Here is a 25,786-nt window from a genome sequence, read left to right as displayed (position 1 = left end):
TGATGATCTTAAAGGTCTTTTCCAACCTAAATGATTCCATGATTCTCATAAGACACAGCAAAGCCAGGCAGCATGAGATTTGTAGTTCAGCTGAGAAGGGGATAGTGTATTTAATGACTAGAGAAATCATTCTCTGCTTTGATTTCTAAGTTGCTGAGTATTAGGAAGCTAGGAAAACAAACATAAATGGGAGAAAATATGAGCGAGGCAGAAGAATACTGACCTGTAAGTTTTAATCTGAAAGTATAAATGCTTTAGTAGCAAATCGCAGTATCATGATTATACTCTACCAAAGGAGGTACCTTTCTAAGGCAATTCAGGCCAGAGAAAAAAATGCCTAAGAATTTTTCTAAATCAGGATGTAAATGTTTGCAAGATCCATGCCTACAAAATCTTTCACTTTATAAAGTGCAGATATTCACAACTTTAGTTAAACTGGCATGAGATTTTGGGCGGTATGCTGATAAGTGGCAGACTGATAACATAATCTAATTTCATTTTTGCAAAATTAACAAGTTACAGATTCATCCTAATGAGTAAAACATGGGGAAAACAGTAAAAAATATAGTATGCTTATTCAGAAAATGCATGTTAATTGTATTAACCACTATTTAGACCTGTCTTATACATTGTTTAGTAAAGTAATGAAATCATAATCTCTTCAATAGATGTTTGACTCTGAGAGAAAACTTAAATCCCAGACAGCATCTTTAGTTGCCTAAACAGTGCAGGAAACACGTTAGTGAAAGGAAACATGGTCTCTTGGGGATGGGGTGGAGGGCGAGGGAAGAACAACCAAACACTAAACCTACATACATTCTTTCTCTTTTTCCATTTCCATTTCTTCCCAGAATGTTATACAGCAAATGGGGCTGACTATCGTGGCACTCAGAACCAGACCTCCCAATATGCAGGGAAACCTTGTCTTTTTTGGAATGAGACCTTTGAGCATCCTTATAATACTTTGAAATATCCCAATGGGGAGGGAGGGCTTGGAGAGCATAACTACTGCAGGTAAGAAATATCTCATTGCTACTAACATTGCCTGTATACCCAGTGTTACTTTAAACAGTTGACACAAAATTAGGAAACTTCCTGTCATACAGTGAAGAATGTCAGAACCGTGGATATCAACAGGTTTTGTTTCATCCTGTAATCAGTACCCTGGATCTACAAGCACCATTACTAGAATAACTTTTTTAACTCAGCTCTCACCCAAAGTCCGTATCATATATCCAATCTATAATTTGGCATGACGGAGAAAGACAAGAGATTACTTAATGAAAAGGTGGAGATAATAAAAAAATTGATCCAGGTCAGAAGTACAGAAGCACTAGTGAATGTCTGTAGGAGTCTCCGGAACGTTATGGTTTTTATCCTCACCCACAAGCCTGGTTCTGTTGTACGCTATGTTTCCGAGTTTTGTGCTAATGAAAGTTATGTAGTCAGTAAAAATTCTCAGTGAGCATAAGCTGTTCAGTGACTTAGAGTTGTTATTTGAATTCAGAAGCTCAACTGCCAGTGGTTACAATACCAGCTCAAACCATGGCAGATCCACTTTCATTTCCTTGCCTTCTAGAGAAGTCCTCCATAACTATGGATAGAACTCGGAACGAAACTTAAATAAGAACTTCAGAACTTAGGAGCCAAATAAGAACCTCAGTTCAGAGATGTTTAGGCTCTGCAGGCTCTTTCAGCCTGCAACATTTAACTTCCTGATGTTGTGCATCAGAAAGTTACACGCACTTCTGCCTTTGCAGGACTGACCAGCTAAGTTTTTATGCCCATCTATACTTGCTATGGAAATAAGTGGGGAATAACCTGATAGATACATTCCTTAAACAGTGATAATCATCAGCTCATCTAGGATGCATATAAAGTCTCTTACTCACTGGATAATGGGGACAGGGATGTTTAAACCAACAGTTTAAGAATTTCGTTACCTGGGGCATAGCAAGACAAGCTCTAATGTCTCCTTCATGAGAAGGTTCAAACCACATCTCAATTCTCCTGGAAGATGCCTTTACTTAGCAGGTTATAGGCTTTCTAGGGTAGAGCCTATACACTTGCCACCTTCATGTTGAAATCATTTCACTGTAAGCAATATAAGTCAGGATAAATGAGGCAAAATTAGTATGCAGGAGTTCAGCACAATTGCTGTGTCACGAACATAGGGTCCTGGTTCTTGATCCAAGAACTTTTTCATCTTAATCAGAAATAGACATTCAAGAAAATATGACGGAGACAAAGCCAGCCAGTTAATGGAGAGTAAGTAAGAAAGTACATAAAAGAGGTCTTGTGACATGCAGCAGACAGATGAGCACATTGATGAAAGGAGTCAATCGCATTTCTAGAGTATTTGATGACTCAGGAGGCTATTTCTCATTGAAGAACATTGGTGAAGGACAAGGGAAGAAAAAGACTTACTCGGGATCTTTTCCAGTGGCTGCAGCAGTGCTTCAAAATAACACTGTTCAATGTGTTGCACCAGTGGACTCTGTTCTCAGCCGTAGAAGGAGAGAGCATTATTGCCAAGTGCTGAATTGACTCTTTTTTGAATCAGTTCAGCATCTTACAGGAGCAAAGAAAAGTACACCACCTACAAGAGCAACTCCATAGAAGTTGGGCATTCTCTTTAGAAAATGGCCTGGAAACCAAATAAACCCATCAAGCTGTCTAGTATCAGATCGGCATGTGAGCACTGGAAGGACTGTCTTCCCATCAAAAACATTTCACACCAACTTCACAGCCTCGCTCAGCCGAACACCACCAAATGCATAACAATTCTCATGACATGTAGAGAGCTGTGTCTCTCAGTGTGCATGCTAATACGGAGCTATAAAAAGGCTAGTGGCCACTGGATTATCTCTGATACAAATAGCAGAATCAAGAACGTAATTTTGATTGTTGCTGTGTGGCAATATGCTAGATAGACCGTATCTACAGGGTCTTACTTTTGGCAGTCAGCTCTGGCTAATACTTAGGTTAGTACAAAACAAAACATGTACAAGCTATGCAAAAATTTGCATAACGAACTGAATGTTTATCCAGGTATTCAAGTAATCCTTACTACAGTCTCACTTTACTTAGCAAATGAGAATTTGGTGTTAGAAGGAGCAAGAAGCCTATAATCTGGTATGTAAGCCTGAGAAATGACTTGATTACCAAACAGAGCTTTTTAACCTCAGTCTGCTGGGTGTTAGGTTATCCTCTTTGAGATGGAGTTTGACTGGAAGGTTAGTCATTTCCTTCCTATGTATCACTCGGCCCAGGAGTATTCTCACAGGTGTATGGAATGATGATTGTAACTAACAGATGCTTTTTAACTTCACGTTCTGTTGAAAACAAGCCTGGAAAGTCACTGTTTTAAGTGTCAGAGCATATCTTTAGCATTCAAATCTTGTCGAGGCCTTGTGAGTGAAGATACTGCTGTTTTAGCTCTTTCTCTGCCATTCATTTGCTTGGTGACAATGGACAAGCTGATCTTCCCTTCTCTGAGGCAACACATATCTCACAAGGCTTTTTTAAGGCATAATACATTGCTTTGAGGCTCAATTTTAGGGACAACATTTGAATAATCTAATTTTACACTTAAAGCATTAATCAGAAGCATGTTATCTCTCCATGGGTGGTCCACTGCAAGACACCCTGTTAAGATGGAACTGCCTCATAATGTTCCACTGAACCTCATTTCAGCCATAACAAAATTATGCAGACTGAAGTTTTTGGAGATTTTGAAAGACACTCAATTGTTTTCTAACAGTATGCACTTTTGAGGTTCAAGGCAAAGATTTCTAAAGACATTAATCACATTTCTCTGCAATTTCCTTGCATTTTAAGGCATTTATATGTGGAGTGCCATTACCATGATTCAATTACAGACATCTGATTTCTGTCATGCAGGTGTAAACCCAAAATTTCCTGTAACTGAAAAAAAGGAAAATTGTGTTATTTCAAGTACAAGCTTTCCTTGATTTTAGTCTTCTACTTTCTTTAGCCACTGGAAGCTCTGCCATTACACCTAAATTCCTAGCACACTAGTCTTAGGCTTTCCTCATCCACTACTTTTACTAGTCTGTTTGAAAGCCTAGCTAGCAGCATTTTAGTCAGTTAAATTGAACTCAACTCACCAATTGTCTTCAGCATTCTGTTATTTGACCAAAAAACATCCCCAGCAGTTCTAAAATTGGATCTCCCACAAAGAGTTGTTAATATGTCCAAATGACAATGCGCAGCTGAACTGACACTTCAGTGTAGGGGCGTCTCATTAATAGAATTCATGCCAAAGTACATGATAAAAAGATTGCAGTTGGCCCTAGTTACAAGAAAAGGTCATACTTCAACCTGGCTGTCCAAAATAACAATTTATTCTCTTAAATTGATCTTTTCAATGTGAATAGTTTTTCAAAGTGTACATAGAAAAAACTTTCAATAACCTAATGACTAATTAGTTATGCATTTGTAAATGATGCTATGCAACAGCAAAGAATAATCATGGACACATAAGGAATTATCTCATCCATCAATATATCAGATCACTGGAACAGATTTACTCAGCTTTACTGAAGGGGAAGAAAAGACCTCAGTCTTTCTCAGAAGACTTTATTGGATAAATGTTTTTGTCATCGTACATACAGAAGGTTGGAGTCTGGACTATTTTGTACCAAGGCAAAAATCAAGTTTAGGAGTCTAAGGAACCCGTACGCAGGATGTGGGGCTGAAAATCTTCCTCTCTCTCAGTACTGTCCAGAAATAGCTCTGCACTTTTTAGACTTAAAGAAAAAAGTTATTTTTTAGACATTACTAGCATTTTATGCTTGCTGTGTACTGTAATAACCAAAGTTATCTGAACTTCCTGACCACTTTAGCATTTTCCTTGGTATGTAAGTCCAATGCGTTAAATATTCAATAGGTATTAGAGCAAAAATAGTGATGACACTGAAGCTTAATAAGATTTATTTTTATGTGGTTTTTGAAAATATTTGATGACTTTTCACTCACTGTCTTTATTTTTCTCTTTCAGGAACCCTGATGGAGATGTCAGCCCATGGTGCTACATTGCAGAGCATGAGGATGGAATATATTGGAAATACTGTGAGATTCCATCCTGCCGAAGTAAGAGCACCATGCAATTTTTTTTAGGCCTGCATCCCTGTTGAACAGAGATTGGCAGTTATACAACAGTGGGTAGTGATTTTCAAACAGAAACTAGGATAAGGCCGATCAGCTTATTTTCATTTGCAGACTAAGCAATATTTTAAACGGGTCTCTAGAGTTAATGACAAGCTTACTGAATCGTTCCTCCATTGCTATCCTTTTCATCTCATCTCATCTCAGAATTACTGGATTATATTATTTACAAATAATACCAGACAGAGAATCACTCAAAACTAATGAAGTACTGCTAGTTTTTTGAATCCACAGAAATACGTCATTCATTTATTAAAATCTTGGAGACAAAAATGAATAGGAAATTATTAGTTAATTTTTTTACAAGGTATGTATGTGTCCATGATTTGCAATTAGCTTGTAAAATGGATGGCATTAGTTTAATGTGTATAACACATCATACACAGAATTGCTTGGAAGAAATAAAGACAGTGTGAGAGGACATAGGGAAAAGGTGGCTATTTGTTAGGTATGTGGGAGCTCTGGGCTAGAATTCTATTCCTTGCAGGTGCATATACCTGCATTGGTGCATTTCACACCTTCATTGATGTGAAACCACAAACTGGACTTTGTTCGATTTTTTTTAACAGATAATTCACAAGCTATTCACCTGAAGCTTCCTTGCAGTATTTAATATTTTTAAAGTATTATATTATTTACCTTGTCCAAAATGTGGAGATTTTGTCATGATTCGTGTCAATATGTTCCAAGATTTTCATTCCTGAATGCTCCAGGATAAACTCCTAAGAATCACATTCTTTAAAATATGCCTAGGTATTAAAAAGAGATTCCAGTTTTGCATGGTAACAAGCAACCATAACTACACACTTTCTGAAGTCTAATCATTAATGCCTTTACTTGCTTACCTAACTTCTGCTATGCAAGTACTCTATTTCGAAGGGATAACTTATGTGAATACTGTTAAGCATCAGAGCAGTTGTCCTTACGTAGGCATACTTTCGATCAGAAGAAGTACATTTCTTACTTGAAGTTCAGAAAACAAAACCAAATGAAAAATGGATCTAAAGTGATTTTTTACTTTGTCCACAGTTTTCTTTTTTTATGAATGTGAGCGAGTGATTCACATCTTCAAGCTAGGCAAACAAATACGTAAGTGTGGCCTTAAGTCGGGTGACTTTTACCTAGGCTTAAATACAGATTAAGGAGTCTAATTTAAATAACACAAAATCATTCAACGCTGCGATACTCATTGTTCAGAGGACATCTTACTCTTATTTTTCTAATATACGAGGTCCTATTTAGGAAACATGACCCTCCTAATTAAGGAATTTATCTTGGTCTAAAATGAAAGAATTTGCATTTTCTTTAAAGACCACAGATGTTAACAAATTCTCTGGATACGGCACCAGTAAAAAAGCTGAAAGGCAAATTCTCTCCACTCCATTTGTTCTACACAAAGGATCCTTTTAAAACCAGCCTCACTCATTTTCTCTGTGGTGGGGAGCAGAGGATTTAAACTTGGACACTTACTTGCACAGATAATCCAGACTTACATTTACAAAATGTCCTTTTGACCAGTAGCAGCTGCTTCAAGCATTGCACTGAAACTGGATACTAGAAAAAGGAATTGCAGCAATTTAGAACAAACTGTACATTGCAAGCCCATCCAAGTCTTAATACAAACCTCATGGTTTATGAAGCTGTGTAAGTAAAAAAAACTTTTATTCTTTACCAGATTTTCTGTTTTCAGTAAGCATGATGCTAAATCATAGGACCATGAAAACTGACTTGTGAAGTGCATAATACAAAACTGAGTTTTGTGATGGAGCAAGAAAGCAATTGTGTAAAGAAATCCTATTCGAAATTTTTAGAGAATTAAAAAAATTGTCTTATATAAACTTCCATAATTATATTTACTACTAGAAAAGACAAGTATCTGGAGCATAATTTACCTATAAACTATATCCACATAATACTACTACAATGCTAACAGCATGAAGCGTCTTGATTGCCTAGAGAGATTTGCATGCAATCATTCACTGTAACAGTAATTAATAATTAATAATTAAGAATCTACAGTTAAGAATTTTTCATTATGATGATGATTTCACATGATAGTATCATGTGTCTCTCATGTTCACTAATATTTATACGTAACACTAAATGTTTCATTCAGAAATGTGTTCTGGCATTCTGCGTGTGTAAACACACTATACAGAATTTAGCAATGTTAGACGAGGATGGATGGGCATAATCACAGAAGACAGTGGTAGTTACCCCAGTAGAAGCTTAGTCTTTCCTTTTCTTCCTCTCCTCTTCTTAATGACTTGTCTGCTAAGCAGAAAGGAATGGACGTAAACAAAATAAAAGGCAAGAAGGCAGCACTGTGTCCTGAGAGAACATGTGCATCTCACATGGAGAATTCAGAACTGAATGCTTTAGATGGTTTGTTTGCAATGTTGCAGCTATTCCTTACTTTTTCGATCTCTTTGTTAATGAGGTTAGGTTGAAATTCAAAGGAAATAACAACTTACACTCCCAAAAGGTAAAAGAAAGAAAGGCTTGCTGCCCCACTTAATTGCATCTCCATGTTTACGGCCCACATGAGTCTCTTACCGTAAACAGATTTCATTACTGGAATCATATTTCCCGTGTGCATGTATGTCATGTAATAAATCTATTTATTACTGAAATATTGATGAAGTGTTAAATGGCAGAGCCAGGTGAGTTACACAGAGCTGTATTGATCACTCTGTAAGATTGACCTGTATACATTTTAACACAAGAACAAAGAGTAGCTTGCACAATTTGAGACAGTATACTCATGCATACTACTACTGCAAAAAGCTAGGAAGCTCCTGAAAGACAGCTAGATGAGCATAGCTGGAACATGGTTTTGAGCTCAAAAGGATTAATTCCATGTTTTAATACATGTGCCTTAACGTGTAATATGCAGAAGCTCTGGTGTTTGCCAGGACTGCACTATGTCAGATGCTGCTTAAAAGAAAAATAGCGTGCTTGCACAAAAGAGGTGACCTTTTAAGCACAAGAGAATAAATAGATACAAATGGGTGAAGACAGTGTAACAGTAAGACATCACTGAGAAGCATGAACAGTAATTGCAGAACATTGACTACCTAATTTTTGCCAAGCTTCTTTAGTAAGCTAAACATTAAGAGCAAATTAAGGCAAAAGATTATGCTGGAAATTTTTAAAGGTCAGAGTAACTAAACACTACCTATCTAGAAATACTTTTGATTCTTCATTGCTTTATATATATATATATATATATATAGTTTTATACATACACATAGGGTTGTAGGATACCCTAGGTTGGAAGGGACCTCAGGCCGTCATCTAGTCCAACCCCCTGCTCAAAGCAGGGCCAGCTCTGAGATCAGACCAAGTTACGCAGTTTGTCAGGTTAGCCAAGTTTATCCAGTCAGGCCATGACAACCTCCAGGGACGCGGAGTGCACTCCCTTGTTCTCTGGGCCCTTGTTCCTGCGCTTGACTGCCAGCGTGGTGAAAAGATTTTCCTTATATCCAGTCTGAACGTCTCACGTTTCAACTTAAGCTCCTCGCCTCTTGTCCAAAAGGCATCACTGTGAAGACCCTGGCTCCACTGTTGTGACAACCTCCATGTAGGTATAGCAAAGCTGCTAGGGGGTGCCCCCGAAGCCTTCTCTTCTGCAGGCTGAACAAGCTCCAATCCCCCAGCCTCTTCTCACAGGGCAAGTGCTCCAGCCCTCTGAGCATCTTGGCTCTCTGCTGAACTTGCTTCAGACAATTAATGTTTTTCTTGCACTGGTGGTCCCAAAACTGGACATAGTAGTCTCGGTGTGGTCCAAACAAGTGCTGAGTAGAGGAACAATCAATTCCCTTGATCTCTGGCTGTGCTCATCTTAATACAGGCCTGTTGGCTGCCTTTGCTGCCTGGCACACTCCTGGCTCATATTCAGCTCCCTGTCTATCAGGACCTTCAGGGCCTTTTCTGCAGAGCTGCTCCACATCCATAAATGTACACTGTCTTGTTTTAGATTTATGTTGAGTGGCTTCCTATGCATACGTCCTGATTCAGTTTAATATGGTATGAATGAGGAGCATGTTATCCTAATATACTAAAAATATTGTTGAAAAAGCAATAATTTGTGATCATAGAATCATAGAATGGTTTGGGTTGGAAGGGACCTTAAAGATCATCTAGTTCCAGCCCCCCTGCCATGGGCAGGGATACCTTCCACTAGATCAGGTTGCTCAAAGCCCCGTCCAACCCGGCCTTGAATGCTTCCAGGGAGGGGGCATCCACAACCTGTTCCAGTGTCTCACCACCTTCACAGTAAAGAATTTCTAATCTAAATCTACCCTCTTTCAGTTTAAAACCATTACCCCTTGCCCTGTCAGTACACTCCCCTCTACTATTATGCTTATACTATGTACTCTGATTACCCTTCAATAGCAACTCAGTGGTGTCTCAGGTTTAGGACCAGCCCATCAGTAGCCATAGGAAGAACTGGCGTATCAAAATCAAATATGCATGTACAGGAGTCATTTTTTGTGTGTGTTGTCCCAGTTCAGAAGAGTGTTTAATCATATATTTGATGTGGGACTACTAAAGTGCTTTTAGCTGAGCATATATCCTTGGGCTCATGTAGTTTGTTGATTTGATATCAAAGTAATTTGAAGAGGTGGGCACTGGCATGGAAATTACCGTTCACTATTGGGCTAGATTGATGCTTCTCCTGTTTATTCCCACTCACATGACACTAATTTTGTTTGCTAGATACAAGAATGTTAAAATACTGCCGGGACACCAAAGAGACTAATTAGCTTTAGGAGGTACCCAAATGGTATGCTTGATTTAGTTACAAAATGTAAGAAGTTTTCAAATTACTCAGTCTGGTTTCTTAGCATGGAACATATTGAAGTACTAATCCTCTGGAGACAAGGTTGAAGGGTCTCACCAATAAAGCTACTTAGAAAAAATATATAAAATATGTGTTTTTAGGAAATCCCAGGTCTCCTAGGAAAATCAGCTAGGTTGGTTAACTAGGAAGCTTTTTCAGGGCAATGAAATCATGCACGGTACAAAAAACTGAGCTCTCTGAAAGTTATCTGCCCAGCTGTACTCAGCTGGGGTGGGGCCGCAAATGGGGATTTCCAAGGGTATGTTAAATCAGGCTGTAACTTGAAGTCTCAGTGCTTAATATGCATGTTGCTGCAGGGCATAGCAAAGCCATAACTCCATGCAAGCATTTGTAATTGAAATTGTATCATTCTTAGAAAACGAAATTATTTTATGAACAATATTTAAAGCAACATTATCTAATTATTAAAAAAATATGCATACTTGAATTTTCTTCCCAACTTCATTCATTCTTCTTTATAATACTATAATCATCCACCTGAAGAGTATAATTATATACACACCAGTGTATTTGCTGGTCACTAATAGATATGCTAACCCTCTTCCTCAAAATAAGGAAGCTGCCTTAGGCAACATAGCCTAAGTCTGGGAGCAAGTTCTCAGACAGACCTGTTAACTGTTCCAGATGTCAGGATGATTCAGATTTTAACGGTAAGCTGACATCAGTTAGATGTCATCCAAAAGAATAGGGACAAGACCATCTTTGTTAGAATTAGACAAATAGAAGTTCTGAATTCAAGGCATTATTTCAATGGCTGCTGCACATGGACATGTATAAGAAATCCCAGAAATGGGCCTTCCAGAATCCAATGAAGAGATACTTTCAGGACTACTGTACAAGACTGCTCAGTACAAAAAGCATTATTGCATTCCTATTGTAATTACGTGTAAGTACAATAATACAAAAGCAGTTTACTAACACACAGGTTATCTGATAGAGAAAAGGGCCACCTGTACAAGAGATGGCTAGTTCAAAAGGAGCACCAAAACAGCTAATCCACATGCTATCAGGCATCTGAGGCTGCAAACCCCAAAGCCAGGATTTTCCCCCCAAAAAACCCTATTGGTAAGTCAAAAACCTGAAACAGTGCTGTGGCACAAGATGTTAGCAAGAGAGAGTTCAGAGTTTACTGGGTACTGAAATAACAAATGACTGAGTAAGTAAAACTCTCATACAGTTCTCTGACCGCACCACATGTTATACAGAGCTGTGAGGTTCAGTGGACAAAAAATAATCCTTGTCAATCTGGCACAGGGATAAAAATTATCTGACAACAGAGCTGGTAATAGATTTAATTCCAAGTATGTGAGCAGGTATGACAAGTAGGCAAGGGATAATTTTATGCCATTAGCACAGCACTATATTGTGCCCCACATCCTCTCTCGTAGTCATGGCTAAATTCCAGTGCTTTGATGAAAAGTGCAAAACCAAACCAAAACAAAACCAGGACAAATTATGCACTGAAGGGGGAAAACTCTTTCTGACCTCCCATAGTGACCAAGGAGCCTTGAAATGTTGTATTAATACAGGATAAATAGATGTTTCTTTAAAAAAGTAATATTGCTCGCTCTTTGTACATACCATAAAATATGATACTTTGAATTCATACCAGAATTTGAGTTTTAAATATTAGGAAATTCCCCTATATAAGTATATAGTCCCTCCCATAAAACTTGCCAAACTCCATCCTAAACAGTTTAGGTTCCCTTCCTCAAATATCCTGTTTAGAAAACTTCCAGAACTTCATTGTTTTGAAGATCAGACATAAATCACATTGTTTAATTTACATTGTTAGAATGTGCATGATCATAGCCAAAAAAACCCACAAAACCTCTGAATCCACTTAATGCCTTTTTTTTTAAATTGTCTCTATCAGGAGAAATGAACCAGGGATTTATCTTGTCTATATTACTGCAGCTTACAGAAATCAACTACAGAGTATTGCAGGTATATTGCTAAGAAGTTACAATGCTATTTCACCACCTGTCATTTATCCCTGGGCATGTTTGGAAAATATGACAAGCATCTAGCATAGAGTAACATTTCCCATACTGCGAAATCAAGACAAGAACATATAGAGAGCTGCTTAGTAACCAGCTAGTGCATAAAGTGGTCTGTCTTGGGTGTTTCCAGGCACACCTTTAGAATGACACTTGTCTCTTATTCTTGCCAGTGCCAGGGAATCTAGGGTGTTACAAGGACCATGGAGAGCCACCACCTTTGACTGGCACCAGCGAGACCTCCAATAAACTTACTATCCAAACATGCATCAGTTCCTGCCGAAGTCAACAATTTAAGGTGATTTCTTTGACATACATTTACAAAATGTTTTCAAAGACAAAAGATGGCAGTAGGCCTAGAGCTCTCTATTGTATTTCTCCCCCCCTGCATTTTTTTTTACCTGTAAGAGGTCTAAGGTCTCACTCCCACTCCAGGGGACCTAGCCCTCTCTCTGCATCCAGAGCAATCTGGGCAAACGACCGATTAATAACGCCAGGATGCCAGGAGAAAGTATGCTCGCTTACTGCAGTTATGAGTGATAGGGTGCCCTAACTGCCCTCCGCTCCATCTTTCTCGCTAGTCTTAAGTAGCATCCTGACAGCTCAAACAAAAACAGTTTGTGGTGGGGCCTCTGACCTCTGACTAATCATACTTCTCCAAAACACACATATTCTGCTGCCAGCTTTCTTGCTCATACAACCTCCTGCTGTCACTCCCTTAAATATTATCCCTCCCTTCCTTATGCATCTTTGTTGTCAAAGTTTGCAGGCATGGAATCAGGTTATGCTTGTTTCTGTGGAAATAATCCTGACTACTGGAGATATGGGGAGGCAGCCAGTACGGAATGCAACAGTGTTTGCTTTGGAGACCATACTCAGCCTTGCGGTGGGGATGGCAGAGTCATTCTTTTTGACAGTAAGTATTGAAACAGGCTCAGTTTTTCCCAAAGGAGAGGCCTCAAATGTTCAGCAAATTAGGGAAAAGGGTTTAAATGCAATGAGAACTGTTGCACACAAAATGGCAAAACACCTAAATTCAGTATAAAATAAAGCTGCTTTCCATTTCTGCATAAAATTCACATCCACTAATAATGTGAAATAGCTCTTCCAAGAAACGATGCCTGCTCAGGCAACTGACTCATGCTCCGGGGATTGTCTCTTACTTCCCCACAAGTGGTACAACTCAGCTATCACAAACAGCATGTCACGGAAAGACTCCTTCAGAATTGATCTTACCACAGAGCAGATACATGATTAAGTGAGGCACCTCAAATAAAATTTCAATCTACACCAACTTGGGTTTTTTATTAAACCAGACGAGACTTGCTATAACCCAGTTAACACAACACAAAGCAGTGTAGTAGAATTGGGGCAGGGAAGGAGTGTACTGCAAAAGTACAAACAAGTTAGGTGGCTATTATGACCATTGCTGATTTCATAATTTCTTATACATAGAAATGCTCCTTTCTACTCTTCAGTATACATAACCAGTGCCAGCTGTGTAACTTCACAGGTTGACGGTATGAGTACCCAGTTGTCTGGCTGCAGTACAGGCTCCCAGTATAGCCGGGAGTACTGGAAAAGTTCACAGTATGCACCAAAACATCGTTGCTTCTCAGATCTCAACTGCCTCTGATGTAGAAGCTGCCTTTTAAGTCGAGTTATAAACTTTCTGGAACTAAAAGCAGCATTGTTTTCCACTTTCTGAACACACAACCAAACTTCCCATCTCCTTACTCTAAAACTCTGGTTCCCAGCTAGCGAGACAGAAAGACATTTCAGTTGAGACAGGAATTAGTCACTCTGCTCACTTCCAAATTCTCCCCAAGATACAAAAAGAAGCACTGGAGTTGCATGTTGCTTTCAATGTTGAGATAGCATGTAGCTTCACACTGCAGCATCCTCTGTTTCCTTCTGCTCTTGGCCTCCGAAATCCTCGATGGGTAAAGACTTCCTTTGTAGCTTTCCTTTTCTGGAATGACCGAGGGCTCAGCAAGATGTTACCCTGAGGACCTGCACTGTCTTTTCTGGTAAACGGCAAGGGAGAGAGCTATGGCCAGGTAAGAGAAGTCATCCTAGTAACTGCCACCTATTTTCTTTTGCCGATGAGGAAAATTTGCTCCCCTCATTCCTCTTTTCCAGATTATGTCATATCCCCAGAGCCTTCACCCCGATCCCTGTACACCCGCGCACACGCACAACCCCCCCATTAACCTTATGTGTTTATGTGCTACTATCATGGCCTAAAGCTGTAACGTTCAGACCCACAACACAGAACTCTGCCAGCTCTAGAAGGAAATGAGAGAGGGACAGCATTTCCATTCCATATGGGGCAATGCTGTACTTTTTGTTAGGCATCTGTGGAGCACTAGTCATTGGCATTTTTAGTTAATATTGCTGGTTTGAAGAACATCTTGTGATTCAGTAATTACAAACAACACAGCCAAATGTAACAATACCCACGAGCCATTTGCAAAGAGGAAATTTGATATCTCAATGACAAATGTCAATTCTATCAATTCAATCTATTCTATTGAAACAATTCTATCTATTCGATTAAATCACCAGCTCTGTTAGCATGGAGTGAGTGCCAAACACAAATTCCTCTATTGGGGAGGATACCTCTGTGGGGTCTTTCACATTCTTTCTATTCTTCTTCTTTCATATTCTTTCAGTTCCTCTACGAGGTCTTTCGTAGTGCGGCACTGAAGTGAGAGGTTTGCTCAGGCCGTGATCAGGCCTTGCTCCAGAAAAAGAGATGATTTTTCTGGCAGAGATATGCTACTTCTTGTTCTCGTTTCCCCAGCTCCCATTTAATTTGTATCTATTAAAGCTCTTTTTCAGAGGCCTGTGAAAACTGAGACACTTCAAAACACTTCCTTTATTTGCATTCTCACAGGCCTCTATTACAGGACTTTAATTAAGCTTTCAGAGAAAATAATTCTACTTTGATTCTTCAGTCCTTCAGCTTATGATATGGGGGAGTGATATCTCTGATCCAAACAGTTTTGTCATGAAATACATTATTATATAATACATATTAAATGTGTATTTAGGGATATATAAAAATACACATATATGCATTTACACCTATATACAATACATTTTAAAAATTATATATTCATATATATAGATATGCATCAAGTCAGTTGGCTGGCATTTGAGTTTCTCTCTGGATTCATTGGTAAATAAGCTTGCGCTGGGAATCTGGATAGTTGTCAAGGAATATAAAGATTTACTGGTTGTGTACTTGTTTTGAATGTAAAAGGTAGCAACAAATCTAAAAGATTTTCTTTAGACTTCATAACAGGATCTTTTTCAAGTTACTTCGTGAAGGTAAGGTCAAACATTAATTGGACAAGATCAAAAGACGGGATGCTTAAAAAGCACATATAAACGGCCACAAAGGCGATTAAGGGATTTCAGCATCATTCATACAAGGAGAGGCTGAGAGATCTTGGATTGTTTAGCCTTGAGAAAAGAAGGCTCAGGGAGGAATCTTTTCAATTTCTATAAATAACTGATGGGAGGGTATAAAGATGAAGCCAGACTCTCCTCAGTCTTATCTAGTCTTGTCTAAGAGGCAACAGGCACAAATTGAAATACAGGAAAATCCATTTAAACGTAAGGAAAACCTTTTTTTATGGTGAGGGTGACACTGGAACAGGTTGCCCAGAGAGGCTGTGGAGTCTCCATCCTTGGAGACTCAAAACACAACTAGACCATGTCTCCTGCTTTGAGCAGGGGATTGGACTAGACAATCTGCAGGGGTCCCCTCCAACCTCAGCTATCCTGTGAAGATTTGTTTTTTCAGTTTGATAAGGCTGTGAAGGAATTTCAATAATTCAACAGTGAGAGTTACAGTCACTGATCCACTTGCCTGCCTGCCTGATAGGGATGGAGTAGAAGTCCCGGAATCACTGATTTAGCTTTCATCCTGTTCCTGCAGGGATGCGGGAGGGGGTAAAAAACCAAATATAACCGGCCACAAAGGCGATTAAGGGATTTCACCATCATTCATACAAGGAGAGGCTGAGAGATCTTGGATTGTTTAGCCTTGAGAAAAGAGGCTCAGGGCAAACATTAATTGGACAAGATCAAAAGACGGGATGCTTAAAAAGCACATATAAACGGCCACAAAGGCGATTAAGGGATTTCAGCATCATTCATACAAGGAGAGGCTGAGAGATCTTGGATTGTTTAGCCTTGAGAAAAGAAGGCTCAGGGAGGAATCTTTTCAATTTGTATAAATAACTGATGGGAGGGTATAAAGATGAAGCCAGACTCTCCTCAGTCTTATCTAGTCTTGTCTAAGAGGCAACAGGCACAAATTGAAATACAGGAAAATCCATTTAAACGTAAGGAAAACCTTTTTTTATGGTGAGGGTGACACTGGAACAGGTTGCCCAGAGAGGCTGTGGAGTCTCCATCCTTGGAGACTCAAAACACAACTAGACCATGTCTCCTGCTTTGAGCAGGGGATTGGACTAGACAATCTGCAGGGGTCCCCTCCAACCTCAGCTATCCTGTGAAGATTTGTTTTTTCAGTTTGATAAGGCTGTGAAGGAATTTCAATAATTCAACAGTGAGAGTTACAGTCACTGATCCACTTGCCTGCCTGCCTGATAGGGATGGAGTAGAAGTCCCGGAATCACTGATTTAGCTTTCATCCTGTTCCTGCAGGGATGCGGGAGGGGGTAACGTGGTTACATACAAGGACAAAGGATAGCTGCAGTGTTCAAGATTGGTACGTAGGTCTCAGAGTAATGAGACAGAATGAGTGTATCCCAAGCAAATGCAACATAATAGCTGTGCTCCAGTGCTGTGGAAGGTAAAGACGACCAATCTGAGAGACAGTGCATCCTGCTGGGGTAGCAAGTCTGTACCTTCAAGTCACATTTGAGTATTAGAATCTACAGAGTGCTAAAGCTGTGCATAATGAATGTATAACCTCTTTTTTTTTTTCATTTTTCTCCCTCTCCTCTTCTTTCACAGCCCTTATTGGTGCCTGTGGAGGGAATTACACTTCTGCTACAGCTGTGATCTATTCCCCCGATTTTCCCGACACATATGGCACAGGCAAAGTCTGTTACTGGACCATACAAGTTCCAGGAGCATCTCGAATCCACTTCAGCTTTGCCCTTTTTGAAATCAAAGATGCTACAGATATGGTGGAATTGCTGGATGGCTATACCTATCATGTTCTAGCTCGTTTTAATGGCAAGAACCGGCCTCCCCACACCTTTAACATCTCTCTGGATTTTGTCATTTTGTACTTTTTCTCAGATGAAATCAATCAAGCCCAGGGATTTGCTATCAGATATAGAGGTAAGAGGCTAACTTCGCTGTTTCTACCTTTCAATGAGCCGTTAAAGCATTTAATTCACACAGGAGATTTCTGAAGTGGCAAAAAAAGAGCAAATATTTTAACTCTCATGTCTACAGGTGTTTCATCTATCTTGTTGCCACTGCTCAGTGGGTAAAAGCTTCACTAAAATTTCTCTCAATTTGGAACAGTCCAGTCAGCTATGTCATAAATAGCAAAATTTAAATTTTCAACGTTTCAATCCTATACATACCTGCCTTTCAAAACAGACTGGAAAATGACAAAGCTGAAACAAAACAAAAAAACCCAGTAGTCCATCTGCATCTTGGTTCATCTTGGCTCTTCCCAACAGTCTATTCCATTCAGATCGAAAGTCATCAGGAGAAAACGTTTTAGTCCGTGACTTGTACCTACTGTTATGATGAACAATTAGCTTCCAGAAAAATTCTGAGAACCCCAACTTGGTGAAGTACAGGCTTTTTCTGGTATCAGACATAATTTGATTATTGGAGTTCTCTAAGTAAACCAGAGAGCAGCACGTCTGTTTACGAGCACAAAATAAAGTCCAATTACACCTGTTAAGAAATTGTTACTGTAATCATACTCTTGTGTTTTCAGCTGTGAAGGACAATGTGCATCAAAACAAGATTCCAATGAATCAGACCCTTTCAGAGAAGATAAATGAACAAGCAAATCTCAGCATCAATGCAGCCCGGTCATCAAAGATACTTTATGTCATCACAACCAGCCCAAGTCATCCTAGTAGTTCCATGCCTGGTAATATTACAAGAAAATGTGGAAACAGGAAAAACATTTTGCCAAGGCACAATCTAGAGTCACTATTTCCTTTCCCTCCGCCTCCACGTTATCTGATCCACTGTGCTTCTTACTAATAGATGAATTTTCATTTAGTCTAATTACCACTAACTGTGCTGCGCTCTACTTTTCAAAACTCACTTCTCAGCATAAATCAGTTAGAAATAGTGTGAAGATGGTGAGTCCTTGAGGATGAAAGAACATCAGAGTAAGATGTGAGTCAGAGCAGCCTCCTTACTAGAATCAGCTTCAGTGACCAGTGCATACCATAGAGGTGGCAAAAGGTGCTGAAAAAAGAGCAAGCTTTTGTAGTCTGGAAGGGCCTGGATGCTAGATGCACCCCAGTTATCCCAGTTCACAAAAGCCACAGCAGTAATACACAGAGGGCTAGACAAGGATGAAGCAAGTTAATGGGTGCAGGGGAGATGCCACTGAGAACTGTCATGTGTCTAGAACTCCCCTTCAAGACATCACTTCATTGAGGAAATTGTTGAGTTGTAAATAATTGAAGACTGGAAATGCACTCTTGGTGAATATCACTATTGGTCTCTCCTATCTTTAAACTTCCCTGGGCATCTGCTTTTACGTGTCGTTGAAGCTGGGCCTCGGTCACACTATGGACACTCTAATAGTTCTGCAGTCCTGAAGCTGTCTGCATTCCAAACCTGAAGCGCGAGGACATGACTGCACATGAGCTGCATATACCCAAACTAGCCAGGCTGCAGAACACGCCCGGGATTCTGGGCAGATATTCTGGCACCAGGCCCAGGCTGGTGCCTGACTTACCACGGCTACATTTTACCTTGCCTAGTGTTAAACTAGCTTGGGCATACCGACCTAAGATGAAACTGCACCCTTGGATTTTATGCAGTTATGAAAATACTGTTAAAATCATCATGAACAGTCAATGCTTTGAGGAAGGGACATTGGGTGGGAGGGAACTTACAGTTCCTTTTTTTGCTGCTTTGAGCTTCAGGAGTTCTGAAGGTGACGGCCTTTATTCAGTTATTCTAATAATTCAGGGTCCTTGCAAGGCTGTTCAGTGTGCTAAATATGTCAGAGTTACATTCTAGTGCCATCCCTTCTCCCATCTCGACGTGCTGTAGCCTCCCACTGCAAGATTATGGAAATCCAAATGAAAAGGCGATCTAATAATTTAGAAATCAGCTCCCCTCAAGCCCCAATCTCTTAAGTAGTTCGAATGTTACAGTGTCTCAAGCTGTTCTTTAAGTCCTGCTTGACTTGCTGGTACAACCAGAACTAAATTGAAATGTAAAATATAGTGACCAAGAGCCTTCAGTGTAAGGTAATAAAATAGCAGACCACAAATACTGATCAGCTGTCTCAGTAGACTCTAGGAAGGAAAAAAAACCCATACTTAGTGATTACTTACATAATTACTGATATAAAACTAGGCCATCTCCTCACAAACATAGAGTTACTACTGGTAGCATATGTTCTAGTATGTTGTTTAGTCTGCTTTTAAATTTTCCTCTGAGTGAGTTTTGATTCCTTTCCTAGATATTAGTTAGACAATTTTATCGGTATATGATTTGGATTTTCCCAACTCTCAATTTTATAGGGAGCAGTCCTGAATGGGGAAAAACAGTTCCGACTGAGAGTTACACAGTTTCTGCCAGTCTTTGCAGAAAATACTTAAAGGTTTAAGGCATCTTCAAATTACAGTTTTGAATAAAGCATCAGAAGGCTATGTGTTTCTTCTGTGCAATATTCTTACTTTAAAAATTGTAAGTAAATGAATGTACTAAGAGCCTCTCCTCTCCTCTCCCTCTCTCCCTCTCTCTCCTCTTCTCTTTTACAGAGTGGACAATATATAGTCTCACAGCGCTGCTCATCCTAAGTGTTACAGCCATAATAGCAAAGATATTTCTCCACATAACCATGAGGTGAGTATGGAGCAAAACTGTCCCTGGAGAACTGACGTCTCAGCTCTGTACCAAACCTGGTACACTTCATTTCTCTGCCTTCTGATACTGTCAGACTGGTCATATTCAAAACCAAGTTATATATTACATATTTGTATCCTCATAAAAGATACTAAATAAGCACATTTTTTAACTTTCCAGTCTGTTAGGATAGCATTTGCTGCTAGAATATCCCTTTTGGTCTTGTTTTGACAAGATTTGTATTTTAAGGAATAAAAAGGATTCTCATACTGAGTGATGTTATATAGCAAAGAGGAAAACGTTATCAGACGTTTAGCATTGGTGGGAAGGGGTGAAATTATGATAATACTTTGTTGGAAAAAAATTAAAACCTCATCCCAGATGGGGGAACTGGGAAAAAAAGTTAGATATAGGCTAGTTAATACTTACTTTCTTCTACTGAAATATTGAAAATGGTTCAAAAAAGAATCACAAAAATGAACATCTGTATTTTGGTGTGACACTTAACCGGTATAATTTTTTTTTGCCTATTAAAACCAGCATAATTTTATTACTATGTTTCTCTACACTTATACCAAGTAATTTTTGTGTCCTCTAGATGGACACTGATTGAATGAAATGATGGGTGAGTTATCAACAAATCATAAATGTTGAATATTGTATTTACGTACCACAAACAGGCTTAAATATACAAGGAAATTAATTTATATTAATAGCAATTAGTAATAGAATATGTACAGACTTCTTAGCTTAATGTCACCGCTTTCATTAGGGGAGCAACTATTCTAGCAACAGAATGGCTAACTTTTCATTTGGTCAAGAAACAACCAACAAACACTCCAAAACCCTCCATAACTGTGCAGCAGGTAGAAAGAAAAGGCGTCACAGAGGTAGTGGAAGCCGCTAGCATTACCAGGGTAGCAGTAATGCAGACATACTAACAGCAGCAGCTTCCCAAGCACCTTAACACTTGCAGTGAATTAACGCTTGTTTCCTAGGTCCCATCAGATACCATCTGCAACTGAAACAGAAGATTCCAGTGAGGTTACTACTGCTGGCGAGATCTGGAGTATATTTTACCAGCCATCCACATCGATATCCATCTTCAAGAAAAAGCTTCGAAGTCAACAAGATGATTGCAACCCACTAGTGGGAAACTGAAGTGTCGTCTATTTTACAAGAATCAATCTTCTTAAAATCCAGGTGACTTGGGAATAATCCTTTTTTTTTCTCCCAATCTCGTACTTGTTTTCCAAAAAGTCCATTTCAAAGGCCTTTGAGTGACTTTGCCGCTCTGCTGTTCTCTTGGGTATACTAATGACAACAGATTTAATTGCGGCAATAATTTTGAAATATTTGGTGCTCATAAATCTGTAGTGCTGTTAATTACTGCCTTTAAACCAACGCACTTAAAATACATGTAAAAACCTGTAAAATTCAAAATGTCCCGTACCCCTGCCAAAAGTAATTGAATGAGTATCTGCAGGTTGAGGACTTCTTGTGTCCTACTCTCCTGTACCACTGTATTATATCAGGCTACTGTAGTTCCTTTATTCTCAAGGCTGAAGACAGAGGTAGATACCGATAACCCGTTCAGCTGCCACAGCAACCGGAGTTTATTGGCCTTAATGTAAACATGTCTAAATGGTACTGTACAGCGAAATGGGAGTCAAAGACTTTGAGAAACTATCAGCCCGGTTGCCCAGTGCTCTGCTGTTTCTACATTTTCTGCTTCTACAAGCAGAGATGAACAAATAAAAATCAAATCAAATTCAGGAGGCAAACACTCTGTGGAGTTTCAGCTGCAAATGTGAGTTTCGATGGAGTAATGCTCACCAGGTCAAGGTCCGCACGAGCAATGAAGACTTTAAACAACTATGTCTGACCCATCATTCACCGATGACGATGATAATTTTGTTTATATTCACAGCGATCCTTTAAAAAACTATTGTACTCCAGTCTGAAGTCCTGCACTCATTCTGGATGTAAGCTTAGGGCTTCTTAAAGGATTGTCCAAAGACATTGTAAATCCACTGAATGTTTAAACAGTGAGGCTGACTAACACAAATTCTTACTCTGAAGTTCAAGATACTGATCTCAGCAGCCTAAACTATTTACAAAGTTGTAGCCTGCTATCAACAACTCACCTACGCCAGGCTGTGCATCTGAACACATACATAACAGTTGCCTTGATACTTACCTGTGAGAAGAAAAAGTGTCTCCTTGCCTGCAAAATTAAAACTGAACTGCGTTTTTAAGATTAATGCCCTTAAACGTCAAAGAACTAAAACATCAGTGGGGATCTGATCTGCGAAATAATTTCTGTTTGATTGCAACAGACAGCATTAACTGTTTTTTCTCTTTGGTAGAGTATCTGTCCACCCACAGTGCTCAGACTTCTCATCCCACCACTGGGGATCAACAGTGAGTCTTTCAGCCTCAGCAAGTCCAGACCTCCAAGATATTTAGGAAAAACTGACAATACGGAAGTCAGAAAAATTGACTGGAAAAGTTTACTGAGTGAGAAGCTCCTCAAACTAAGTTAGAGGAAATTCAGTGACAGCCATTAAAGTACAGTAATTCTGGTTAAGGCAAAAGGAATAAATATCAGTTTAAACATATCGCAATGGTCTGTGTATACCAGACCTGCAGTCAGAGAACAACCATTAAATGCATCCGCGAAAGATAACTAAGAAAAGTAAGAAAATTGTCAGAGTTTAAATTCCTTATAGTATCTGCCCTTCTGTTTTTAACAGATAACTCCCTCCCCTTTATGAGGTCTATAGATTTCCTTGAAAAAATAGGGTATCTAAGAATTAAACAGTGAAATACTGTGCCTTACTTGCTGTTGTAGATCTAGTCTTTTACCTGAATTGAACTCATTCCAGCTCCCTTTATGTACCACAGATGAGTGCCAGAGACGGCTGAACAATGCCACAATAAATGCTTAATAGAAACAAGACTTTACTAAGCCAGCAATTATGGAATTGTTTATATAAAAAAATGGAATATCATGGGAACATCTAGTACTTTCTTGCATGAGCTGCTGGAAAGAAGACAGGAAAATATAATTACAGTATTGCCTAAAATCAAGACAGGACAAGTTGTAAAATACGCTGGTTATCTCTTACGTGTCATCAGGTTGGACCAAAAAAATTACAAGTTTCAGACCCAACAAAAATTTTTAAATTGCCCTTTTAGCAGTCAGGTTTTGCATCATGCTGTGTAGGGAAAGAGTCTACCTCACAGATTTGTAGCAAAACAAATCAGTTTGTTTCCTAAGCACGCTTAATATGGTTCACTAATGGAAAACCAGGAGGAGAGAGTGAGAGTGTAAAGCTAGATCCTTAAGAGTTAAGCTATGAGCACATTGTGATGAAGCTTTGTTTGCTTGCCTTATCAAATGTTCTTCAGCAGTTAAACATATACAGTCAAAGGGACGTTCATAAAATAGTTAGCTAATGCTGGTAAACTGAAAAAGCAGCAGGAGCACCCCATGACTGATTTCTACCTACTGCAGAAGGAAAAAATACAGAACTGTTAAGCTTCTCTTCTTCAGTTAAGAATTTAATTTCACTATAAAATTAGAGAAAGCCTATTACAAACAACAACAAAGACGACTGATGCTACTAATGCAATAGTAGCATTATTGTGCTACTAATCTATGCAAAATCTAGAGAATTTAGAACTGAGATTCTGCATCAGTCCCTTAGCTCCTCAACTGTTTTTTAAATAATAAAACCGTATTTCATGGGCCTTTCTTAGGAAATGTTTATCCAAGTTCTTTATGGAAGAGCCATAAACACAGCAGTTATAGCAGATTAACTGCTGTATGACTGCCATGGCAACAATGAACATGACTAAGCATAAGGTACTGGACAGTGCACAGGTAAACACACTGATAAAAGCGTAGAGGAAATGGTTACGTTCCCCTCAGATCTTTCCGATTGTCTGATTCTAGATACCTCTAATACTAGGAAACAGAGCAACAGATAGAAATGCATGGGCAGGGTCCCTTAAATAGCACTTCGTACTATACAGGCCTGAGACCATACAGAGCAGGCAGGGCTCTGCTGTGGATTTTTTCAAAATGTGGTATGGTCACTCGCACTCCTAGTACAAACACCTCAGTGGTACGGTGGTGTATGGCCAACATATAAGGTATCCGTTAACATAGCACTTTATGATCTTTGCTGTAAGGGTTTGGGGAGAGAAAGAAGAAAAGTCTGACATGCACAACTGTTGTAATCCCCCATGATTCAGCATACAGAAACGCCCCGACGACACTAGCAGCTGAGTGCTGACAGCTGGAGGGCAGGGACACCTCAGGATGTTAGTGTTCACAGCATTTTCTTCAACAACTTGAAAATAACTGCAGAAGAAGAATTTGTTTGGAATCGTATCTGAATGGCCTTCTGACCTCCTGCCTAGCAGTTCCCTCAACAGGCTGGACAGGCTGCAAACGCGACATTGGCCACAATTTCAAAAGCAACTGTTTTGACAACAAAACCACCATGAGGAGCTGCCTCCTCATATACACGCATTCCAGCCCCTGCCTTGGCCCCCTCCTCGCTCTGTTGTGTTGGTATGACCGGCTGTGTGGTGGTGCAATAAACTGATCGGGTTAAAAATTACCATCGCTTTTTCTTCCCTGAGTTACTTTTAGCAGAGATGAGTTCTCTGATCTTGTTTGTTGGGTGGTTGCACAGAGAGGTGAGCGAACACACCTAAGTGGACAATAAGACCTAGGAAAAAGACAGCTGGCTGCCCCAGAAGCGGGGGCAGAAAGTACTTAGGCTGGCACTGCCACCGCAGCAATTTGTGAGACTGCCTCCTTACTTTACGCAGCGTCAGTTACAACAGCCTACGGTGTGCGTGGGCCTCGGGTGGAAGGGGGCCAGCTGGACAAGTGGCCTCCCCAGTTCAAAGTCTTCGTTTCAAACTAGTTTAGTTTGTTGACTAAATGGTTTTATATGTACTTTTGTCTTAATATTGTTATGTCGGGGGGGGAATAGAGACTGTGTTATTTAAAAATGTGTGATATGTTATCATAGTAATATATATATTTATATATGTATAGGAAATGCATTATTTAATACAGCATATTATGCTTGTATCTTGCTAACATTTTATAGGAAGAAAAGATGTTAGTTTACACTCTGGGAAAAATAAATTTTCTATACACTGTAACCATAGAAAAAAATCAAAGATAATTCATTGGTATATATGATAGAACAACACTGAGAAGAGGGTAACTCAGACGCAGTTTTGTGGCAGAATAGCTGGTGATGAAACAATTGCTTTAAGACACGCTTTCCTGCTTTGAATCTCATTTCTAGCTTGTAATTATATTAGGCTGTTCATCAGATTCTGCAAATTCATGTGCCTATACTCTCAGGACCATTTTAACATCAAACATGTCATCTGCTTTTTCAATCAAGCATTACCATCATCTTTTTTAGGGCTTGTTTCTGCCAGATTTTCTACAGCCAGTACAATGTTGAGGAGGTTTATCACATTGCTCATGCAGACAACCCAGTGGTATTGCAGAATTACAGTCTCTGTATTCCAAGCTCCCCTGGCAATAGTATAAATGGGAGATTTTTACTGATAGCCCTGGAAACTGTACTGAATCTGCAGCCGGTATGACTGCAGGCCAAACACGTCAGCAGACACTTGG

General features: G+C 39.4%; 1 protein-coding gene across 1 annotated transcript in view; it reads left to right on the top strand.

The window, feature by feature from the left end:
* The window catches only part of KREMEN1 (kringle containing transmembrane protein 1), a gene marked incomplete at its 5' end in the record, with an annotated part of 35,962 nt that extends 11,222 nt beyond the window's left edge, over window positions 1–24,740 (top strand). Inside the window, 8 exons of the mRNA XM_009280940.1 lie at window positions 852–1,014; window positions 5,024–5,115; window positions 12,231–12,355; window positions 12,820–12,973; window positions 17,053–17,385; window positions 18,002–18,160; window positions 20,022–20,106; window positions 21,105–24,740. Of these exons, the coding sequence (XP_009279215.1) occupies window positions 852–1,014; window positions 5,024–5,115; window positions 12,231–12,355; window positions 12,820–12,973; window positions 17,053–17,385; window positions 18,002–18,160; window positions 20,022–20,106; window positions 21,105–21,267 (1,274 nt within the window). The remainder of the gene's footprint in view (window positions 1–851; window positions 1,015–5,023; window positions 5,116–12,230; window positions 12,356–12,819; window positions 12,974–17,052; window positions 17,386–18,001; window positions 18,161–20,021; window positions 20,107–21,104) is intronic.
* Window positions 24,741–25,786: the final 1,046 nt, after the last annotated feature.

Source organism: Aptenodytes forsteri, unplaced genomic scaffold, assembly GCF_000699145.1.
Source record: "Aptenodytes forsteri isolate BGI_AS27 unplaced genomic scaffold, ASM69914v1 Scaffold12, whole genome shotgun sequence".
Lineage (NCBI taxonomy): Eukaryota > Metazoa > Chordata > Aves > Sphenisciformes > Spheniscidae > Aptenodytes > Aptenodytes forsteri.
The sequence above is the reverse complement of the archived record's forward strand: the minus strand, read 5'-3'. Positions and strand labels throughout refer to the sequence as shown.